Source organism: Myotis nattereri (assembly GCF_964212035.1).
Source record: "Myotis nattereri genome assembly, chromosome: 8".
NCBI lineage: Eukaryota > Metazoa > Chordata > Mammalia > Chiroptera > Vespertilionidae > Myotis > Myotis nattereri.
Window position 1 is genome coordinate 37,543,953 of NC_138083.1, and position 23,899 is coordinate 37,567,851.

General features: G+C 45.4%; 1 protein-coding gene across 2 annotated transcripts; it reads left to right on the plus strand.

Moving 5' to 3' along the window:
- Positions 1-3,374: 3,374 nt before the first annotated feature.
- On the plus strand, positions 3,375-23,899 carry AAR2 (AAR2 splicing factor). Of its 2 annotated transcripts, XM_081097136.1 has the most exons (5): positions 3,375-3,415; positions 3,656-3,720; positions 6,193-6,999; positions 10,860-11,089; positions 22,628-23,899. In XM_081097136.1, the coding sequence occupies exons 3-5, from the start codon at positions 6,243-6,245 to the stop codon at positions 22,793-22,795; spliced, it is 1,155 nt and encodes a 384-aa protein (XP_080953262.1). In that variant the 5' UTR covers positions 3,375-3,415; positions 3,656-3,720; positions 6,193-6,242; the 3' UTR covers positions 22,796-23,899. The 2 variants fall into 2 exon arrangements, with proteins under 2 accessions (XP_080953262.1, XP_080953261.1); XM_081097135.1 differs by lacking the exon at positions 3,656-3,720 and having other exon boundaries at positions 3,384-3,415.

The following is a 23,899-nucleotide window of genomic DNA, read 5'->3' on the forward strand; positions in this document are numbered from 1 at the left end:
AGGGTGCAGGCTGGGCTGAGGGACACACATCCTCCCCCTCCCCCCCGGTGCACGAATTTCATGCACCAGGCCTCTAGTTGGTTAATAAGATCATATAGGTTTCAAAGTGTACATTCCTATGATACATGATTTGTATATTGCATTATGTGCCAGACCATCTTTCTTTTTTAATTTTTAAAAAAATTATTGTTGAAAGTATTACAGATGTTGCTTTGTTCCCCTACCACCACCACCATGGACCCCCTCCTCCCTGCACACTCCCCTCCCAAGCCTTTTCCACACTCTTGTCTGTGTCCATGGGCTATGCATATATGCATTTAATTCCCCAGTTAATCTCTCTCCCCTAAGCCCACCCCCACCTTCCCTCTAAAATTTATCAGTCTGTTCATGGTTCTATGTCTGTGGATCTATTTTGTTCATCAGTTTATTTTGTCCATTAGATTCCACATATGAGTGAGATCATGTGATACTTATCTTTCTCTGACTGGCCTATTTCGCTTAGCATAATACTCTCTAGGTCCATCCCTGCTGTTGCAAATTGTAAGAGTTCATTCTTTTTTTTATAGCCATGTAGTATTCCATTGTGTAGATGTACCACAGTTTTTTAATCCATTCATCTGCTGATGGGCACTTGGCCTGTTTCCAAATCTTAGCTATTATAAATTGCACTGTATGAACCTAGGCTGCATATATTCTTTCTGATTGGTGTTTCAGGTTTCTTAGGATATATTCCTAGAAGTGGAATCACTGGATCAAATTGGAGTTCCATTTTTAATTTTTTGAGGAATTTCCATTCTGTTTTCCACAGTGGTTGCACGAGTCTGCCAAAATCTCACAATGAGAACCACTGCTAATAATCTGGTGCATTTTCTAACAAATTTTCCATGTACATGTATTTTTCCAGAGTTGAAGTTACCTTGCACATAACTATTCTAAATACTTTTTAAAACTTAAACCCTACGGCCCCGGTGAGGTTGAAACGGCCCCGGTGATGTCGGGACGGCCCCGGTAAGGCTGGGACAGCCCCGGTGAGGCCCAAACGGCCCCGGTGAAGTTGGAATGGCCCCAGGGAGGTTGAGACAGCCCCGGTGAGGTCTAGACGGCCCCGGTGAGGTTGAAACAGCCCCGATGAGGCTGAAACGGCCCCGGTGAGGTTGGGACAGATAATGGGGACCAGTATAGACTGATGAACAGGGGTAGATGCAGAGGCAGAGCAGCATTGAACAGACTGTCAGACTATAGTGGGAAGCCTGGGGAGGGTTTGGGGGCATGGTTAAGAGATCAACCGAAGGACTTATATGCATGCATATAAGAATAACCAATGGACACAAGACACTAGGGGGTAGGGGCCAGGGGAATGTCAAGGGGGGGAATAAAGGAGACATATGTAATATTCTTTGTAATACTTCAAGAAATAAAAATTATTTTTAAAAAAAACTTAAACCCTAAACATTTTCCTATAATTTCAAATACTAATATTATTTCTTCTATTTTTAAAGATAAGTCATTAAATGATACAAAATGCTATTCAGTGAAAAGCAATTCTTCAACCCTCTGCAGACTCCAGAGGCAATTGCTTTCAGGAGTTTTGTGACTCCTTTCCTGAATTTTCCCAGTAGATTTCCTTTAGCTATCTGTCACTCTGGGGGTTCTGCAGTAGGACTGGTTTGCACACACCCCAGATCTGTGTCTCTTTCTCCCATAAAGACAGGATCAGCCTTTGTGCTACTTGGAAATAACTTGAGGTTGTTTCATCTACATCAGTGATTCTCAACATGGGTGGAGTTATTTTGCCCCGCCCCCCTCCCAGGGAATATTTAGCAATGTCTGGAGACATTTTTGGTTGTCATAACTGAGAGTTGCTATTGACATCTAGTGGGTGGAGGCCACAGATGCTGCTAACCATCTTATAATGCACAGGACTGCCCCGGCAACAAAGAATCATCTAGCTCCAACTGGCAGTATTACCAAGGTCGAGAAACCTGATCTGTATGGACATGTGACCCACAAAGTCAGATTCCCGGGCCACCGACAGCTTCAGTACCCATAATTCAGTGCCCTGCAGTCTCTGAGAAGATGAGCCCCGCTGCAACAGGAAGCTCTGAGACCAGGGAGCTCTGCACCTGAGACTGGGAATAGGGAGGGGTGAGGAGGGAGCTGAGCTTCTTCATGCAGGAAATGAAACTGACATGACAGGCTGAAATTGATACCCATGACTGTGACTGATAGAGGCCATCTCTGGTTAATCTTGCAGCAGCTCATTGTGATTAACCATGACCGAAGGGCCCGATCTAGTCTGCAACCACTAAAAGATGAATTTTGACTGAGACAGATTGGCATGTCCAGTGTCACTGAGAAAATGTGACAGGCATGCTAAGGAGCAACAGCATGGAGACAAGAACAGCCAGTCAGACCTTGGTTTGAATCCTACCTAGCTCTGCCACTCTCTTGCTGTGTATCCTTTCTGAGCCTCAGTTATTTTTTTCCCTGTAAGTTGGGGATGCTAATACCTGCTTACTAGGGTGATGTAAGGTTTAGAAATCATAAACAAATGGCCTACCCTATGGATTTTGGACTTACCTAGCCAGCCCTCACAATCACATAAGCCAATGCCTTAATACAAGCAATAAATCTCCTAATATATATCTCCTTTTAATTCTGCTTTCATGGTTGGACCTTGACTAGTACAACCACCCAGCACAGTGCTAGGCTTTCAAATAGAAGCCATTTATTAATACCAAATTGCTGTCATTAATTAAATGCATAATATATGTACTTAGCTGAACCTTTGTGCCTGGCTTTGTGCTAGGTTCCAGGGAAACAGTCGAGAACAAGACAGGCAGGTTCCCACCCTCAGGGACCGGTTACAGCCTGACTGAGGTATTAGATTAGACCTGTTTGGCGGGAGGACACTGGGTGATTATGGCTGGAGAGACCGAGGTGGTGACTACTGCTACTGAGAACAGTTCTCTCTGGGCTGGGAGCTGGGTTTCTGGGGCTCTCTCTTAGGCCTGAGTGTGGTTGGAAGTTAAGACTCGGTGACACTGTCACTCAGCTAGCCGTCGGCTGACCGGGACCACGACTGAGCATCCGACAGTGGCTGCTAAGCAGCCATGACCTTGCCCCCAGCTTCAGTAACCAGGACTGATTGAGACCAACGGATCTTGGCTGGTAGATGTGTTTCTGGAACGGGATATAAAATGCACACTTTGACAAAAGTTGTTACCCACGGTTCTGGAGCTAAAACGAGAAACTAAAAGCAAAAGGTAGTATTCTGGGGCGGAACCTGCCGGCGCGGACCGCTAGTCCTGCGACCTCGAGATCTGCCCGGGCGCTTTTTCCGTAGCTCTTGTCCGACGCCAGAACGGACTTCCGGTGCGCTTCCGCGGTGCGTGAGCGGGCGGCACCGAAGCTGGTGAGTGCGGCTTTCCCGGTCTGTTTTAATTCCGCTCCTTTCGTTGTTTGTGTAGCGGGGCCACCCGGTTCCCGGCCTGGGGTCGCGGCGCGCCCTGGACTAGGGCGCCTCGCGGGGGCCTGTGGGCTGGTGGTGGGACCCTGGTGTCTCCAAAGGCCTTTCTCCCGAGAAACCGTCACCAGGGAGGGCGCCCCAGCACTCCCCGGGCCACCGGGTAACTTCGGGCTTTCCTAACTCCAGGACTTGGGGGCCCGAGGCCTTGGCTGCGCCCGACCTGGTTCCGTCCGGCTCTCGGTAACTTCCCGGTAAGGTCTTTCCCCGAAAGGAGCCTTTGTTTCTCAACTGCGAAACGGATACCATGTTTTTATTAAATGAATGTTTTATCAAGTGTCGACTCTAGGATGTGCTCGAGGTGTAAAGAGATTCAGATCTCGTGGAGGTGACAACCCTCGAGTGAACATGGGCAAAATTGCCGACTTGGTACGTGAAATGAGCGTGTAGCACAAGAGACCCGACCTCGGAGGCTGTACGGAGGAGACATTATTGGGCTGAATCAGGAAAATTATGTGACAGGCGGGAAGCGCTTCATAGGCAGAGGAGCTTCTCGTTTGAGGGTTGGGAGGAGGCCGGTGTGCCTGGAGCAGAGCTGGTGTGGGGAGCAGGGTGTGAAACAGCTGCAGGAGTTGCCGGGGCCCAGACCATGGATTTTGGTTTCCCCAGAACCACATGGGAAACCACCCGGAGGTATTAAAAGTGGGTGTCCACATGCCTAGATTGGCATTTTGCAAAGGTCACTCCAGCTGTGGATGGAGACTGGATCGGAGGGGCCAGCGCTCTGGGTGAGTGTCATGGTCGTTTGGTTAAGGAGGTGGTGAAGAGAAGTGGATGGATGCATTTCCAGGGCATCTTCTCTGTGTCAGGCCACATGCCAGCTGCAGAAGATGCAATGAATAGAATTACAGGCTGATGGAATTAGAGTGAAAGGAATTATCAAGGAGCACACAGATGCCACAAGGGAAAGTGGCTAAATGAGGAGCAATTTTCTAAATGTAATAGCTGTGCATTTAGCAAATTATTCATCAAGTACCTTCTGAATTAGGGTTGGGAATAGGAAGATGATGTATAAGTTATTTAGAGCCGTGGCTTTCAGGCTTTTTCGGACCGTGACCTACGGTAACAAATACATTTTATGTTGCAACGGAGTGTGTACACAAACACAAAGCTTCAGAAAGCAGTTATTATCTTCATCACTCCTGATACGCTCTAATTTTTTTATTCTATTCTTTTCGTTAAAAAATAATAATACTAACTGAGACTCTAAACTGTTTGTTAACCCATAACGAGTTGTGACTTGAAGTCTGAAAAAAAACAAAAACTGATTTAAAGTGAGGGTCATTCGTAGTGTTTTTGGGTTCAGGCAGTAAAATACACCCTTAATGTTTTTGTGAAAGGGTTGGTCTTCCTTTCCTCGCAGTTTTATTTTGTTTTGATTGTGTAAAATATATAGAGGAAAAAGAAGTAAGCAGGCCACTGGTTCTCTCTCTGTGAAATTTTAGTGCCTTGCTCATATGTCTGGCTAGGTTGGAAGTGCCTAGAGGGCAGTGGCTGTCTTACTCTAGAGCAGTGGTTCTCAGCCTTGGCTGCACATTAGAATCACCTGGGAATCTTTTTAGAATCCTGATTTCTGGGCCTCATCCTCCAGAAATTCTGTTTCTTTGTTATGGGGCGAGGCCACAACATTAGTAACAAAGAAACAGAATTTCTGGAGGATGAAGCCCAGAAATCAGGATTCTAAAAAGATTCCCAGGTGATTCTAATGTGCAGCCAAAGTTGAGAACTACTGCTCTAGAGGTTTTATTTAGTGCCCGGTAAAGATCCTGACACAGTGCAGGCATACAGTGGTTATTTGTTGAATTAAATAGGTAGGTGTCTTGGGACTAGAAGGGTAGATAATTGTTTGGTTTCAATGAATTCATGTTGGAACCATTCTTACAAATACCACAGAGGCAGTGTCTGCCTACAGACGTTTTACAGTATGCCCCCATAGGTGGTTCGGGGGCAGGTAAAATAAGTGCTCTGAGCTTTCTCTTCTAAATACTGATCCTAGGCCAGCCATGCCACTGAGTCCATTCTGGACGAGTGGTCCAGCGTTGCCACTGACTGTGGGCCCTTTGGGAAGTTGTCTCACTCCTTGGACTTTAGGTTTTTATGTGTAAAAGGAGAAGAGAATGTTTGAGTTGAAAAGCTCTCCATTTCCCAAATTTGTTGTGAATTTTAGATGCTGAGCACCCACTTTCCACCTCTGTCTGTTTCTGGGCTTCCCCTGAGGCTTATGGGAAACTGGTTGTGTACTTGAGTCAAGCATCCTTCTCAATTCTTCTGGAACTTTCTAGCAATAGGTTTTAGGCAGAGTTACAGTTTAGAGTGGACCATTCAGGCTTCCTTTACTTTCATCCTCCATGGTGTGAGAGAGAGATCCGAGAGCAGATCCTGAGTGGACAGTGGGAAGAACACTGGCCTGGAGGGCAGGGTACCCAGGTTCTAATTTGTGTGACTTTGTATGTCCTTATGTGACCTGAACATGTTACTTCTCTGGTGTCTTTTCAGCTGTGAAGTGAGTATTCTCTTCTCTCTGAATCTCACATTTTCATCTGTAAATGGATGTAGGGTTGTGGTGAGGATGTAGGGAGCTATTGCTATCAGGGGCATAGAGATTGCTCAGTAAATGAAGCATTCTTCCCCAAGTTCTGACAAACTCTGGTTGCTTTCCTTTTCAGCTGTTCTGAAAATAAGAAGGGTTCTCCTTTGGTCGCCTGTCACTGCAGCCATGGCTGCCATGCAGATGGATCCTGAGCTTGCCAAGAGCCTCTTCTTTGAAGGGGCCACTGTGATCATCCTGAATATGCCCAAGGGGACAGAGTTTGGCATTGACTACAACTCCTGGGAGGTGGGGCCCAAGTTCCGGGGTGTGAAGATGATTCCACCAGGCATCCACTTCCTCCACTACAGCTCTGTGGACAAGGCCAATCCCAGGGATGTAGGCCCTCGAATGGGCTTCTTCCTTTGCCTGCAGCAGCGGGAGCTGACGGTCCTGCGCTGGAACTCAGTCCAGGAAGAGGTAGACCTTTCCCCAGCCCCAGAGGCGGAGGTGGAGGCCATGAGGGCCAACCTCCAGGACCTAGACCAGTTTCTGGGACCTTACCCATATGCCACCCTCAAGAAGTGGATCTCACTCACCAACTTCATCAGCGAGGCCACAATGGAGAGGCTGCAGCCCGAGAGCCGGCAGATCTGTGCCTTCTCAGAGGTGTTGCCTGTGCTCTCCCTGAAGCACACCAAGGACCGGGTGGGGCAGAATCTACCCCGCTGTGGCACCGAGTGCAAAAGCTACCAGGAAGGCCTGGCCCGGCTGCCTGAGATGAAGCCCAGAGCCGGGACAGAGATCCGCTTCTCCGAGCTTCCCACACAGATGTTCCCAGCAGGTGCCACACCAGCAGAGATAACCAGGCACAGCATGGACCTGAGCTATGCCCTGGAGACTGTGCTCAGCAAGCAGTTCCCCAGCAGCCCCCAGGATGTACTCGGTGAGGAGGAACAAGGCTCTTTGGGAGTGGGCCAAGGAGAGGTATTGGATTAGGGAGTATACCTTGGGTTATCTAGTCTAGGGGTTCCTAAAGCTGGCTAGGAGGCAGTCATGCCCAGTACACTCAGTAAAGGTACGGATGTCCAGGCCTTAACCCTGGAGATTGACTCAGGCCCCAGCGATTTGTCTGTCTGTGTAATAAACAAGAACCCTAGGTAAACCTGATGCAGACAGTCCTGTGTTTAGGAACCACTGACATGGCCCAGCCCCTCATTTTACAGATTGAGGTCTGTAGAAGCAAAGGATTGCTAAGTGGTCAGAATGAGACCGGAGCCAAGGGCTCCTGGTTCCCAGGCCTCCCTCTTCCCTCCTCAACTTGCTCCTAACTCTCTCAAGGTGTTGGTCTCTCAACTGCTTAGACCAGCCGTGGGCAAACTACGGCCCGCGGGCCAGATGTGGCCCATTTGAAATGGATAAAACTAAAAAAAAAAAAAAGACCGTACCCTTTTATGTAATGATGTTTACTTTGAATTTATATTAGTTCACACAAACACTCCATCCATGCTTTTGTTCCAGCCCTCTGGTCCAGTTTAAGAACTCATTGTGGCCCTCGAGTCAAAAAGTTTGCCCACCCCTGGCTTAGACCATGACAGTGACTTTTTAAAAACATTATTATAGTTTTTATTTCCCCCTTATTACAAAAATATATTCATCATAGAAAAAATAACCCACACAATAAAATTCATTCTAGTTTTCACAGCCTAGAAATAACCATTTTTTACATTTTGGTGTATTTACTTCCCATCTTTTACATATAAATGTATATGTATACCTGTAGCTATGGCTATAGATACTTTATTTCAGTCTTTTCTCTATGTTAATTTCTATGTGTTTTTAGACTTTTTAAGTTCAATTATATGTTTGTATGTATATGTGATTTTTTAATTTTTTTTACAAAAAACAGAATTATGGTATATCATTTTGTTATTTACTTTAATATAAACATTTTTCTGTGTCACTGAAATAGTCACTCCTTTTCACTGGCTGCTTAAGTTCCATAGGTATTAACAGCCCAATGCATATGGACCGTTAAGATGTTCATATTTTCCCTATTGTAAGTGTTGCCTAGTGAACATCCTTGTGTGTGTTTCTGCATGTGTTTAGGGTTGAAATTGTTGGGTCAGAGCATGTATGTTGCCGTAAGAAGGTTGTGCGGCTTCAGCTATTGGAGGCTGTTGCCTATTACCTTTGACATGGCAATTCAGCAAAGGCTTCTTCCATCTGGGTAGTTGGAGAATGACATCTTATTTCCATTTACAGTTGACCCTGAACAACACAAGTTTGAACTGCATGGATCCATTTATTTGCAGATTTTTTTCTTCAATAAGTACCTGTACTGTTTTTGATCCCAAATTGGAAGTCCCCAGATGCAGAGGGCCTACTATGTGTGTTGATCTATGCTTTTTATATGGGGGACTTGAGCATTCACGGATTTTGGTATGAGGGTGGGTGTCCTAACATCAATTTTCTGTGGATGCTGAGGGACAACTAAGTTTTTGTGAAGTCAAAAGTTATAAGCAGATTTTTGACTGCACAGAATGTCTGCTCCTCAGCCCCCATGTTGTTTAAGAGTCAACTGTATTTTTCTTCAGTTACTAGTGACAGCAAACATTCATCACATCTTTTTTTTTTTTTTTAATATATTTTATTGATTTTTTACAGAGAGGAAGGGAGAGAGATAGAGAGTTAGAAACATCGATGAGAGAGAAACATCGACCAGCTGCCTCCTGCACATCCCCCACTGGGGATATGCCCGCAACCCAGGTACATGCCCCCGACCGGAATCGAACCCGGGACCCTTCAGTCCGCAGGCCGACGCTCTATCCACTGAGCCAAACCGGTCTCGGCCATTCATCACATCTTTAACAGCTATTTATATATATACTAGGGGCCCTGCACACAGATTGCCCTGCGCATGAATCCATGCGCCAGTAGCTCGCTGCCACTTGCCTCATCTGGCCACCCCACCCACTGCCACTGGTAGCTCTCCATTGCATGTAGCTCCCTTCCCCGCCCTCCTGTAGCTCTCCACTGCTTGTCGCTCGCTGCCCCGCCCTCCTGCTGTTCAGTTGTTACGTGATGATGTCCCACACCGATTTGCATATTACCCTATTATAAATATAGATATTTTACAAGTTGCCTAGGTATTTGCATATTTTTTTATTGGAATATCTGAAAATTTTGAATATAGGGCCTTTTAAATCATTGGCTCAGCTGATAAGGGACATTTTAATGAATGTATTTTAATGCATTATATAGTATTTTCATTTAATAAGTAACACTTGAAATTCTGGCTTAAAAATGAACAGAAATCCTGTTTTCTACTTCTAACACATTTCAGTTCTTTAAAGTAATCTTGTGAAAAGGTCTGTTGCAGGGATAACTTTGTATCTGCATGACAGCTCTTTGAAATTATTTCTGATCTCATAATTTTAGACTCGGCCAGAAATGCACGAATTTAAATAAATGCCCTAAATTCAGAGAATAAGCTCATGTTTTCACAAGCCAACCAGGAAAAGCCAACTGAAGAAGGATATCATTAACCTCTGTCACACAAAGAAAATTTGCCTACATACCGGTCAGGTGTCCCAGCAGGTAGCGAGCTAGTCACACGTGTTGAGGGCATATGTTGTTTTGATGACCCTTATGTAGGTCCACAGAAGCCCTCATTAAATGTGAAGACAGACAGAACATCTCTGATCGGCAACAGTATATTTTGGTAACCAGAGACGCAGTTGCTTGGCTAAGTACAATGGCATCTAAATCAGTGATCACCAACCGGTGGTTTGTGGACCACTGGTGGTCTGTGAGGTCGGGAAGGTTGGCAACTGCTGATCTAGATCATCAGGTCTCTTTGTTTGAGCCAGGCATCCGATGGAAATGTTGGAATAATAACTAATATTTATTGAGTGCTGCTTTGAGCCATACATTATTTTAAATGCTTTACACATATTGGTTTATTTAATCCTCACCTTTAAATAAGGAAATTGAAGCATAAACAGATTAAGTACTGTAACTTGCCCAGCTAAGTGGTTGAGCTGAGATTTGAACACAGGCGGTTTGGCTCCAGAGCCCATGTTCTCTCCCCCCAAGCTGCTCATAGAGATTAAACCACAGAGCACTGTGGTTAAACAATCAAGCCTGGAACAAGTCCTCCCAAATTTTCCTCCTCGGGGAGGCTCTAGAACGGTTCCCAGCCAATAGAAAATCTATTTTATCTTTTCATTGTTCACGTTCCTAAGGGTTAGATGTGTGACCTTGTGCAAGTCCCTTGACCTCATGTATAAAATAAGGCAAACACCACCTTTCCTTGACCACCTTGAGGAGTTGGGCTGAGGATTACATGGTGTAATACAGCATTTCCCTGAACCTGTAGCAGACTGTCTGCATCAGAATTAGAGCTACAGATCATCTATCCTCAGCCAGGATCTCTGCGGGTGAGGCTTGGGCTGCTTTATTTTTAGCAAGCTCCTCTAGTAGTTCTGATAGGCAGCCAGGTTTGGGGTCCACTTGGCATGATATCCCTGAGCACATTTTGTAAAATCTTTAAATGCCAGGCAAATACTAGGTGTACCTCTTCTCTTGCAGTCTGATTTTACAGAAATCCAAATTTATAGCAGTTCAGCAAACTTTTATTAAGGACCGGCCTGTTGCCAGATCCCATGCTGGTCTCCGCAGGAGTGACAAGGAGGAAAGACCCCCCCCCCGGTCCCCCCTTGCTGAGGTCCAGTGGAACTGTCAGGCTTTTAGAGTCAGCGGGTATCTCCTCCCTGAGGATCCTTTCTCCTCTGTGCCTTTCAGGTGAACTTCAGTTTGCCTTTGTGTGCTTCCTGCTGGGGAACGTGTATGAGGCTTTCGAGCACTGGAAGCAGCTCCTGAACCTCCTGTGCCGCTCTGAGGAAGCCATGCTGAAGCACCACACTCTCTACGTCAACCTCATCTCCATCCTGTACCACCAGCTCGGCGAGATCCCCCCCGACTTCTTTGTGGACATTGTCTCCCAGAACAACTTCCTCACCAGCACGCTACAGGTGAGCAGTCTCCTGCATCCTGAGAAGGGTTACCTTTTTGTTTCTTGCTGTTCTTTCGTGACCCAAAGTTTCTTAATTTTGGTTTCCTAATCTTAGGCTGTTTCCTGGTTCCCTCTCCTACTCGATTGAAGCTCCTTGATGCCAGATACCCTTTCTCTGTGCCACCCTCTCCCCACTTGCCCCCAGAGTGCCTAGCATTGGAGTACTTGGAATTTGAATCACCTCCACCCCTTTGAGTTACTCAGCTCAGAACAGTTTTTCCTTTTCTCTGTAGCCATAGCTGCAACCCAGGAGGACAGAGTTTGGAAGCTTGTTACTCCCAGGGAAACATCTGCAGCTCTTTAGATCTCATTTCAGCATTAAAGTAACTTTGATTTCCTGTGTCAAACCAAATGTGCCAGTTTCTGCAGAGATTTTCTGAGGGAAAAAGTGAAATTTGCTTTTAAGTTGGCAATTAAATTTTCATTATGAGTGGTAATTAGGGAAGAAGCTTCAAAAAACTCACAATCTTCATCCTGTGTTATTTCCTCCCTTTGCAAACAGATTAGCTTCCTTTATGTTCTTGGGACAGCCTCTGTCACTCACATTTCCTAACTTTCTCAAGTATAGAAGAGGCAGAGCTACAAACTGTCAGTTTCCATATTTTCTGGTCCATGAACTGCTTTTTCCTCCCTGTATGTGAGACCCCCACAAGCCCTGCTCCTTACAAGGTGGCTGTTCACTGACCTCCCTCTCACTCCCACGCAGGATAAGGGACTGAACATTCATTAAGTGCCTGTTGGGTATCAGGCACCATGTTTATCATACGAGATGGGTTTCCTCATTTGATTTCTCTGGAGTGCTGTAAGGCAGAGAGGATTATTCCATTTCACAAATGAGAACACAGACTCAGAAAGGTTAAGTAATTTATGTAAGTTCATTCAGCTGGTAAGTGGCAGAGTCAGGATTTGTACATTTATATTCAGGCCTGCATATTGAATACAGTGTAGCCCCCTACCCCCAAAGGATTCCTGATGGATAGTAGTGGAGACACCATCATGCCTGTTTCTTAGAGGTGCAGAGCACTTTTCTAAAACCAACGTACTGTTGGAAGAGTCCCTGCGAGCAGGCAGCTGGCTTGAAACTCTGGCAGCTGGAGGACTTGTGCAGACCATGGGGATGAGTCAGCCAAGCTGATGGCTTGAATCTGGTGTATTCCACTTCAGATGAATTATAAAACTGCCCTTTTATTGGTTCTTAATATAAAAGAGAAATTAAATCCTTTTATCCTTCCTCTGGGGGGAAAATCCCCACCAAAGTTACTGGGTTGTGGGTTATGGAAGAGTAGGAGGCATCAGCCTGCTAACTTGCTTCTGGCAGTGGTTATGGTCCACAGGAATATGTGCAACCCTCATGATGTGCATTAATGCTGTCACACAAACAGGAGGGCCACACTGTTGCTGGCTGTTCTAACCATTGTCAGCACAGCCAACAGCTGAGCTCTAATTGCTGAGGCTTTGTTGCTAGCAATGATTTACGAAGTAGAAAGGGCCCAGCTGGATGCCTCGGTGGGGTATGAAAAGCTGATGGGTGGAAGAATTCTGCCTTTGGACTTTTCACCAAGAAAATTTGATGTCATTATTTGGAAAAATCCAAAACACGTGCCTTTAAAAAAAAATAAATCAACGCATGTTTGTGAGCATCCTTCTTTAACCCTTTGCGGTCGTATTAAATTTGGACATGGGTGTCGTACTGGTCGGAATTAATTTCCATTGAAAGAGCAGTGATACATACATGCAAGATTATGAAGGATAAACAAGATTTATTAATTCTTTTTTGGAACTACGTCACTACTAGTAGAATCACTACAAACATTATCACTTTCTACGTCAGAGTCAATATTCAAGGTGCCAAAATAAAACTCTTCATCGTTACTTTCAGATTCGCAGTACACTTCTTTCGGTAACTTTCTTTTTGCCATTTTGGAGTATTATTTTGAAATATCTTAACAAGCGAGAATGCCTAATTACAGTTAAACGTAATTTGTAAAGCTTTATTTGAAATTCTGCAAAGTATCTCCGAAGCTTGTCGATTTCTTCACTCTCAAAAGGCGACTGACTCGCCACGGTGTTTTGCATGGCGAGTGTGGAACGATCGCGTTTCTTTATATTGAGTTTCGATATCTCCGATTTGTCGGGGCAATGTTTTGGTTCGTGATAAGGTCGCTTAGACACTTAAGAGCTTTCAGAGAAATTATGAACTGATACATGAATGAATATAGTTAAGATTTGTACGGTTCCTTGCTGTGGTGGCTGAGAGCAGACATACGACCAGAACGGTAAAAAAGCTTTGGTGGCTAAGAGTAGACAAACGACCGCAAAGGGTTAAATACAATATTCTCCTGAAAGTGTTGCGGATTAGCCAGGGTTCCTGCCCTCAGGAGATTTGTTCATTGATTTAGCAGGTATTTCCTGAGCACCTGACAAGACTAGAAATATAGCTGTGAGCAAGACAGACAGAGTCCCTGACTTTCCACTTATATTTTGGTGGAAAGTAAATAAATGAATTAACCAAATAACTCTAGAAAGCAATGTGTTTTAGAAGGCAGCCCTGCCTGGTAGCATTTCCCTAACCCACACCTTTTGGTCTCATCTAGGCTGCATCAGTCTGTCTACTTCCATGCCTACCTTGTCTCCCACTTTGCCATCTGAGTTGCTGCTCTAAAATGCACATCTGATCCTATTTCTCTGCAACTCCTCATTGTCTAGAAAGTTAAAAGCCCAAATATGGGTGACAAGGCCCGATCTCTTCTGACTCCTAACCTGTACTCTAGCTTCTCCTTCGTCTCCCTGTTTTCCTCCATCAACTCCAGTGACCCGGTCTCCTTGCAAATTCCCAGACATGCTGTCCTGTTTCATGCCTTCTTTTAAAAAAAAATTTGCTGTAAAAAACTAACACATAACAAGAGGTCTACACTCTTAACAGATTGTTAAGTGTGTAGAACATATTGTTAATTATAAGCACAGCAGATCTCTAGAACTTTCCCTCTGGCATGACTGATAAAGACATGGGTATAAAGTGTCATGCCTTCTTAACTGAACCTGACTTTCCCTCTGCCTGGTGTGTACTTGTTTACCCTATGAGATGCCCTCAAAACAACCCACTCTATGAAGCCACACCTGATCTTTCTCCTTTCCATACTGTTAGCCTGCTTTGTACTTGTCAATATTATATTGCACAAGCTGTACTTGCTGAAATTTACATATTGTCGGCCTGACTGCCCCACTGAGCCTTGAACTTTCACCCAAAGCCTGTTTTGTTCATCCTGTTTATTTTAAACACCTGGTTAAGGCCTAGCACTTACATCTTTGTGTTATTTGTTGTTTTTAGATAAATGAGTATAATTCCTATGGCAATGTAGATGGCCCTAATGTGATAGATGTAAACAGTGAATTCTAATCAAAGGGCATTAGGAGAAATTGGTTAATTCAGACTGTGGTTGAGATTTGAGGGGACAGAGGATCAGGAATGGCTTTTGCAAAAGGTGTGTGTGTGGGGGGCGGGTGATGGCATTTGACTATGAGCTTGAAGGATGACTGAGATTTCAACAGGCACAATGTAGAGAAGGATATTATAAAACTTCTTTTTTTAATGGAAAGTTAAGTTGATGCCATCTTGGCAGTGAGAATTCAGTCCCCCCACACAGAGGCACTCACTCACTCACTCGGGGTGTTTGACTGAATGAATCAGCCCATAAAAGCCTTCCTTAGCCAGCCGCCTGCTCTCCCCCCAGGTAGTCAAGTAAGTGGAACTGGCTTTCTTACTTAGGAGCTTAAATGGCTACTACCCGTGGAGAGGGGCTGGTGTTTGTGTGTGTGAGCACTTAAAGGCAACCATGTAATGGCCTCTGCCATTAGAGGCCCTTTTGAATAAATGTCACTGGTTTTTACAAATCCCATGGATTTAGCTTGAATAAAAATTATTTGTTTTACAAAAATAGATACAGTTTTTTCTTTTATTTAAAGCTACTTGAGTCACCACAATTTGTTTAAAACCAATGAAAAGATAATCTGAATTTAATAGTATATTAGAAAATGAGTTATGTGCAAAATAAGAATTCTTATTGCTGATTGCATAGCATTTAGGCATATAGTCACATAACCTGTTTTTTAAAAATACTTTTAGTCACAATAGGCCATATATGCTTTCTAGCTTTATTTCTTGTGAGTATTCTAAATGCCAGTGTCCATCTTTAACTCTTGAGAAAAAATGTTGGCTCTGACAATGATGTCTATAGTATTTTTATCATCATACCATCTATGCTAAATTTCACCTACCTACTCCCAAACCTCCTGCCATCAGCTGTCTATTACTTTTTTACACTTACTGTGCATTATCTCATTTAGCCCTCAAAGCAATGCTCAAAATTAAGGCTATACTTCCATTTTATACATGAGGAAGTAAGATCACAAAGGTCACATAATTTTTCCCAAGACGACAGAGCTAATAGGTGGCAGGGCTGAGCTTTGATTCTAATGCCTGTGGTGAGCTCTCATATATTAGGGCCCCAGACAAAACATCCCAAATTCTTTAAACTGATCTCAGAATTATTCCCACTGCTTTTCACTTTCCTGGCAATTATTGTGAAGTGATAGTCTTGCTTTTAACACCACTTTCTTCTTCTGCAAGTAGAAATAAAATGTCCTATCTCTGGCTTGTTTTAGTCTAAGTTGAAAAACCATTTGGGAATTGAAAAAATTGGAAATTTCATCCTTTTTGTCTAGCCAAAAAAGTAGGATAAGATAGTGACTCAGCTACCTACCTTGGTATTTTAAATTTCTCAGCTGACCTGAATGAACTCTATTTAACTTGGGCCTAAAAGAAGGCTTTTAAATTTCTAACTGAAGTAATTTATGATTTTATAATATACAGACTTAGTGATAAAAGTAGTAATACCTTTTTATATTTAGGAAAAATACCCAGTGGATGTACTAATAAATGCAGTTGTTTGTGTAATGTTGTTATCCTATTTCAAAATATTTTTTAAATACCCAGTATTAATCTTCCTATATTAAGAGGATTCATTTCTCAGTGATGCTAAAAATGTTTACTTGATTTCACTTTGATAAAATAACCAGATCATTACAAATTAATCTAAAAATAAAAGAATCAAAGTAAATTATTGCTTGAAACTAGGTGTTGTCTAAACAGCTCCTTTTCTGAATTGTGAGTTTTTAAAATATCAAGTTTTTACACTATACGAATAAAAATAAGAATAGGTCAGTGAATGTCAGAGGCGAGGGGTAAGGGAGGGTTTGATCACCAAGGTCAGCACAAGGGTGTTTGTTAGAGTGGAACTATTCAGTGTCCTAATGGTGATTGTATATGGTCCTTCAAACTCATAGAACTGGGAAAAGAAAAACTATATATCAATCTTGATTATATCATATAGTGGCTGCATGGGTGTATGCATTTGTCAAAACAAATCAAACACTTAAAATGGGTGGAATTTAATTGTATGTAAATTATGTCGCAATAATGCTGATTTTTTTTAAAGTCAATTTTTTTAAAAAGTCAACCGGGCCTGTGCCCTGGATCCTGGAGGCCTGCAGAGGGGACAGTTCCAGAAGCACCTGGTCGCCAAGCCCCTGGGCTCCCCAGGGCAATGCTAAACATACGAAGGATATATCAAATCTGCATCAACAGAAGAAGAAGGTCTTGGTAGGGAAAAAGGATTGAGGTTTCTTTCCTTGGACTGGATCTTGCTCAATATTTATCACTTACTTGCTCAGCATTTATCACTGTTCTCATCTGTATAATGGGAATAGTCATTTCCTGTCCTTCTACCTCCCAGGTTTGTAGTAAAGATTAGATTAACAAGTTCTTTAAAAAGTTCAAAACACTTTTCAAATTAGAAGCCTTATTTTTCAGACTGAAGGCTTCTGTTTACCTGCTTCTGGTTGATTTTACTACCAGGCAGTGTTGGAGAAATGGGTGGGAAGGATGAGTGATGAGTATGGGCCCAGCCTGTTCCAACCTCTCACTGCTGGCCATTGCCAAATGCAGGGCAGTCCTTACATCTCATTAATCTTTCAGTGAATATCCTATGGGCCCTAACTCTGTGCCAGGTGATATGCCATGTGGAACACATGGATAATTCGGACGCATTCCCTACTCATAAGAACACACGTTGCAAGCACTGTGAGAAATGCCAGAATGGCAGCTCAGGCACAGTGCTAAGGGGACAGGGGTTGGAGCAGTTCATTTCAGCTTGGACTTTTATAAGAGGCATGTCTCAAGTAGGTGGTTTATGAGCTTGGTGGCATGCAGGGGCCTAGTAAATAAGCCACCTCCTCCCCAGGATGAGTCCCTAATTCTGTCCAGGACTGTCACATAATTTAAAAAAAAAAGTCATTGCTTTGGAGTTGCTCCTCATCTCTTGGGAGAGTTCAGCTATAAATGGACTGTTACCTAAATGAGATTGAGGATGTGATCACGGTAACTCTGAGCACTGGGGGAGCATAGAGGAGCACCTGTTCCATCCTTGGTCTGGGAAGACACCCTAAAGGAGGTGATAGGTGAGCTGAGCCTGAGTTACTAGTAGAAATGAGCTAGACGAAGGAGAAAAAAAACAGGTGGGAGGGTGTTACAAGTAGGAGAAAAGCATGTGTGTGTAGAGGCTCAGAAGAGGCAGTAGAGCATGTTTGGACCACTGTTCAGTGTGGGTGGAAGGGCTGCAGAGAGAATAGTATCATTTACTAAGCAAGGAGGGGAGCAAGAGGAGGCTTTTGATAATTCAGCTAGCAGGTTCCCCAGGACCTCTGAGGACAGACTCATGGGTGTGTGGGGCCTTTGGAGCTAGTGTTGTTTGAAACAGGCTTCTCTGCTTCCCATACCAGGCCCCTCCCCAGAGTTCAGCTGGGCTCCCTATTGAGTGCTCCATGGCATGCTCTATTAGCTGCCTACAGACAGGCCGCCAGCTTCCCCACTGCCCTCTCGCCACCAAGCTCATACAACCCCTCTAATTAGTTATTGATCTGGTACTTTGTTGTGGCTATGCTTCCCGCTCCTCTATTTAGTCGATTCCCAAGTTAATGAAACCAAATTCTGTAAACCTCCCTTTTGCTCCCTGCCCCCCCCACGCCCCATCGCTTCTCTCCCTGCTACCACTCCAACAGAATGGCTCCGAACAAAGACCACTGAAAATGGCCTTGCTGCTCCTGCTCACAGAAAGAAGCAGGTAGAAAGGGCGTTGTCCAAGGAATCAGCCACAGAGTATATCTGTTACCTTTGTCAGGTCAAGGCCCCTGGAGCCCAGAGTCCTTCTGTGGTGGTCTGTGGATCAAAGATCTTCCACCCTCATGCTCCTGTGTCTGTGGGGTGGTCCAGTGGGGAGCTAACAGGTAGTCTTGGAAAAACTACTACTTCCTTTCTGGGTAGCTTTGATTCAATCATTTAATTTCTCTCAGCCTCCATTTCTAAAAAATAGGCATTCAAGTGTGTCTTCCCTCGGCATTTTGAGGATCTATTGGGATATTTTTTAAAACTTATTTTAAAAGAGCAAAATAATAGGAGGAATAATGGGTTTGCTATTATTCTTAGAAGGGGTTGGGATCTAGGACAATCCAGAATAGAGTTTCAGATATAGAGAAAATTACTGTTCTGCCCCCTCCCACGTTTATATTAGATGAAACTGAATTAAAAAGAACGTCAAGCCCTGGCCAGCATTGCTCAGTGGTTAGAATGCCTGCGCACTGGAGGGTCCTGAGTTCGATTCCTGGTCAAGGTCACATGCTTGGGTTGCAGGATGATCCCCCGGCCCTGTTGGGGCCCATGTGGGAGGCAACCAATTGATGTGTCTCTCTCACATTGATGTTTTCTTTCTCTCTCTCTCTCCCTCGCTCGCTCCTTCCCTCTTCCCTTCCACTCTCTCTAAAAATCAATGGAAAAAATATCCTGAGCTGAGGAATGACTAAAAAACAACAACAAAAAAGAACATTAAAACAGAAAATTACTATCCAGAATATATAAAGAATTCCTACTGATAACTCGGCAGCAACAACAACAAAAAAACTGATTAAAAATTGGCAAAGGGCTTAAATAGACATTTCTCCAAAGAATATATACAAATGGCCAAATAAATACATGAAAAAATGTTCAGCATCACTAATCATTGGGGAAATGCAAATCAAAACCACAATGAAGTGCCACTTCACACCCATTAGGATGGCTACTATCCAGAAAAACCAGAAAATAACAGATGTTGGCAAGGATGTGGAGATATTGTAAGCCTTGTTCATTGCTGATGGGAATGTAAAATGATGTAGCCACTGTGAAAGAAAGTATAGTGTTCCTCAAAACATTAAACAGAATTTTTTAACAATCCAGGAACTCCTGGATATGTACCCCAAAGAATTGAAAGCAGAGACTCTAAGAGATATTTTTACACCCACGTTCATAGCAGTGTTATTTACAATAGCCAAAAAGTAGAAATAACCCAAATGGCCATTGACAGATGAATGGAAAACAAAATGTGGTATAGACATACAATGGGATAGCCTCAAGAAGAAGGAAATTCTGACACAGCTACAACATGAATGAACCTTGAGGACAGTATACTAAGTGAAATAAGCCAGTCACAAAAGGCTAAGTACTGTATGATTTCACATATGTGAGGTACCTAGAATATTCAGATTCCTAGAGACAGAAAGTAGAGTGGTGGCTGCCAGGGGCTGGCAGAAGGGGAAATAGGGAATTATTATTTAACTAGAGGCCCGGTGCATGAAATTCGTTCATGGGGGGAGGAGTGTCCCTCAGCCCAGCCTGAATCCTCTCCAATCTGGGGCTCCTCAAGGGATCCCACAATCCAGGACTGCTGGCTCCCAACCGCTTGCCTGTCTGCCTGATTGCCCCTAACTGCTTCTGCCTGCCAGCCTGATCACCCCCTAACCCAGGGGTGGGCAGACTTTTTGACTCGAGGGCCACAATGGGTTCTTAAACTGGACTGGAGGGCCGGAACAAAAGCATGGATGGAGTGTTTGTGTGAACTAATATAAATTCAAAGTAAATATCATTACATAAAAGGGTACGGTCTTCTTTTTTTTTCTTTTTTTTTCTTTTTTTTTTAGTTTTATTCATTTCAAACAGGCTGGATCCGGCCCGCGGGCCGTAGTTTGCCCACGGCTGCCCTAACCACTCCCCTGCCAGCCTGATCAATGCCTAACTGTTCCCCTGCTGGCCTAGTTGACCCTAACTGCCCTCCCCTGCAGGCCTGGTCACCCCCAACTGCCCTCCCCTGCAGGCCTGGTTCCCCCCAACTGCCCTCTCCTGCAGGGCTGGTCCCCCCAACTGCCCTCCTTGCAGGGCTGGTCCCCCCAACTGCCCTCCCTGAAGGGCTGGTTCCCCCCAACTGCCCTTCCCTGCCAGCCTGGTTACCCCTAACTGCCTTCCCCTGAAGGCCTGGTTCCCCCCAACTTCTCTCTCTGTAGGGCTGGTCGTCCCCCCCACTCCCAACTGCTCTCCTCTGCTGGCCCGGTCACCCCTAACTGCCCTCCCCTGCAGGCCTGATCGCCCACAACTGCCCTCCCCCTGCTGGCCTGATCGCCCACAACTTCCCTCCCCTGCAGGTTATCTTGTGGTGGCCATCTTTGACCACATGGGGGTGGCCATCTTGTGTGTTGGAGTGATGGTCAATTTGCATATCACTCTTTTATAGCTAGGACTAGAGGCCCGGTGCACAAAAATTTGTGCACTCGGGGTGGGGAGGAGGGTCCCTCAGCCCAGCCTGTGCCCTCTCGCAGTCTGGGACCCTCAGGGGATGACCACCTGCTGGCTTAGGCCCGCTCCCTGGGGGGATTGGGCCTAAGATGGCAATCAGACATCCCTCTGGCAGCCCGGCAGCCCTCGGGGGATGTCCACTTGCCAGCGGGGAGCAGACCTAAACTGCAGTCAGACATCCTTAGCGCTGCTGAGGAGGCAGGAGAGGCTCCCACCACCACCGCTGTACTGGCAGCCATCAGCCTGGCTTGTGGCTGAGCAGAGCTCCTCCCATGTGAGAGCGCCCTGACCACCAGAGTGCAGCTCCTGCATTGAGCATCTGCCCCCTGGTGGTCAGTGTGTGTGATAGTGACCAGTCATTCCCAGTCCTTCTGCTGTTAGGGTCAGTTTGCATATTACCCTTTTACTATATAGGATAGAGGCTTGGTGCATGGGTGGGGGCCGGCTGGTTTTCCCTGAAGGGTGTCCCGGATCAGGGTGGGGGGTCCCGCTTTGGTGCCTGGCCAACCTGGATGAGGGGATGATGGCTGTTTGTAGCTGGTCACACCCCCTTCAGGGTGGGGGTCCCCATTGGGGTGCCTGGCCAGTCTGGGTGAGGGGCTGAGGGCCGTTTTCAGGCTGGCAGGTGACTGAAGCTCCCTACCTCTCCTTTTTTTCTTTATTTTTAATTGTGGGATTTATTTACCTTCTATGGCTGTCACTGGAACTGAGAGCTGGCTTTAGCTCTGAGGCTCGGCTCCAGCTCTGAGACCTCGGCTGCTGAAAGCAGGTATCTGGGTTTGTTTAGCTTCTATAATTGAAACACTGTTGCAGCTCCAGCTCTGAGGCCCAGCTGGCTGAAAGCAGGTTTCTGGGGTTTGTTTAGCTTCTATAATTGAAACACTGTTTCTTAGAGTACAAGCTCAGAGCCCAGCAGCGGCAGGCAGGGAACCTTGGCTTCCTCCATCACTGAAACAAGCAAGCCTCCTGTTCGCCTCAGCTGCCTGGCTGCCGGCCGCCATCTTGGTTGGCAGTTAATTTGCATATCGCCCTGATTAGTCCATGGGAAGCATGTCGGAGGTACGGTTAATTACCATGTTTGTCTATTATTAGGTAAGATGGGTTTAAAGTTTCATTTAGGAAAGATGGAAAAAATTCAAGAGATGGATGGTGGTGATGGTTGCATAACAACGCGAATATACTTAATGCCACTGAACTGTACATTTAAAAGTGGTTAAAATTTGTAAATATTTTGTTATGTATATTTAACACAGGTTTTTAAATGATAATGTAAAAAATTGGTTAAAATGGTAGCTTTGTGTTATCACAATTTTAGAAAAAGAACATCAAAGACAGCTTTTAAGGGGAACAGAGACCTCTAACTGGCAGCCTGTGGCACATTTAGTTTAGAGCAGCAATTCAACTTCATTGGCTTAAGGCCTGTCATTTTATGGGATCCAGGGGCTTGTGAGCCCGCCAAGTCCTTTTAATACCAGCTGGTATAGCTACTACCTCTTCCTCTGAGTTACTGCCCAGGTGCCCAGTAGATCTCCCCAGGGGCAGGGCCAGAGTAATGGGTCTTCCCTGCCCAAGATAGTAATTTTCCATTCTGGTCCTGCCTCAGCTTCTCAGCAGGGTTTGGACCTTGTTTCTTGGTTTCGGGGAGCACAGCAGGTATCCTGGGCCTGTGCCACCAGCAGCTGATTTTCCCGCCCCAGAGAGCTGAGCACCATGAGGAAATTTCCACAGCTTTCTCGGCTCCCTCCGTGTTCTCAGGAGTGACTTATCCTCTGTTCTCTGTAGGTTTTCTTTTCCTCTGCCTGCAGCATTGCTGTGAATGCCACCCTGAGGCAGAAAGCTGAAAAGTTCCAAGCTCACTTGACCAAGAAGTTTCGGTGGGACTTTGCAGCGGAGCCTGAGGACTGTGCCCCGGTGGTTGTGGAGCTCCCCGAAGGGGTGGAGACGGGCTAACTGGGAGTGCTCTCAGCTGGGAAGACTCCTTCCCACACAGCTGCAGCCTGACCTCTCTGCTCACCCCTTCACCTGGACCTGCCGGGACAGCAGCCCCACCAGGTTCTGCAGAGATGGAGCCAGAATTCCCTCCTTCACCACTGCATAATATTCCTTCAGTGCCAAAGAGGCTGTACCATCCTGAAGGCACATTCGTGGGCTCCCCATCAGCCTGGCCTTGGTGCTAACCTGACTGACTTCCGGACGGACTCTTACAGAAGCTCTTGGGAGAGACCTGCCTCTGCAGCAACCTACTTTCTTCTGAATGAGAACTGACTGCGTATTCCACAAGATGGTTGGAAAGAAAGAAACCCTGGACTGCCGAGGGGTGTGAGATGTCAGTTGGTGACTTTTAAGTTAAACAGAGGGCAGAGGAGATGAGCCAGAATTTCAACCTGCCTCTTGTTGAATGGGAATACATCGCAGAAAACTCAGGAGCCCCAGCCTGGGGAGGGTGTAACACAGAAGACAGTTGGGTTGTATCTGACAAGTCATCAGCTTTTGCTTTTCCATCTAAGTTCCTTTCTCCTGTCCAGAGGTCCCCAAGACTGTTGTGGCCCTGACTTCAGGGGCCTTGTGAGTGCCGTGCCTCTCCCACGTGTTCTACTCTGAGACCTCAGTCCCAGAAGTGGGACTTGGCAGCCCTCCTCTCCAGCGTGGCGCTGTTGCTCAGCAGAGCCGCCATGGCTGTTCCTGATGACCCGGAGGTTCAACAAGAGAAAGGTTCTTGCTCTGGGCAGTCTTCTCAGCCCTGCTGGAGTTCAGTGCCTTTATTCAGGCTCTAGAGAGGACTGGTCAGCCCAGATTTTTCCATTCCTGCTGTGGAGCTTTCAGCCACAAGAGGAATGATGCTCACGTTGCCTGGGAGTCCTGAGGGCATGCCCTTCAGGCGCGCAGGCCCCTCATCCTGACCTCGAGCTGTACTATGATCAGAGTCCCTGTGCCGTTTTCCAAGGCTGCAGCTCACACCAGGTTTCTAAATGAGAATTCCTTCTGGTTCCACTTGTTTCCTTGGAGATGTTTTTCCAGGAGCCTAATGTACATTAAAGTCTTTGAGTTGAGACT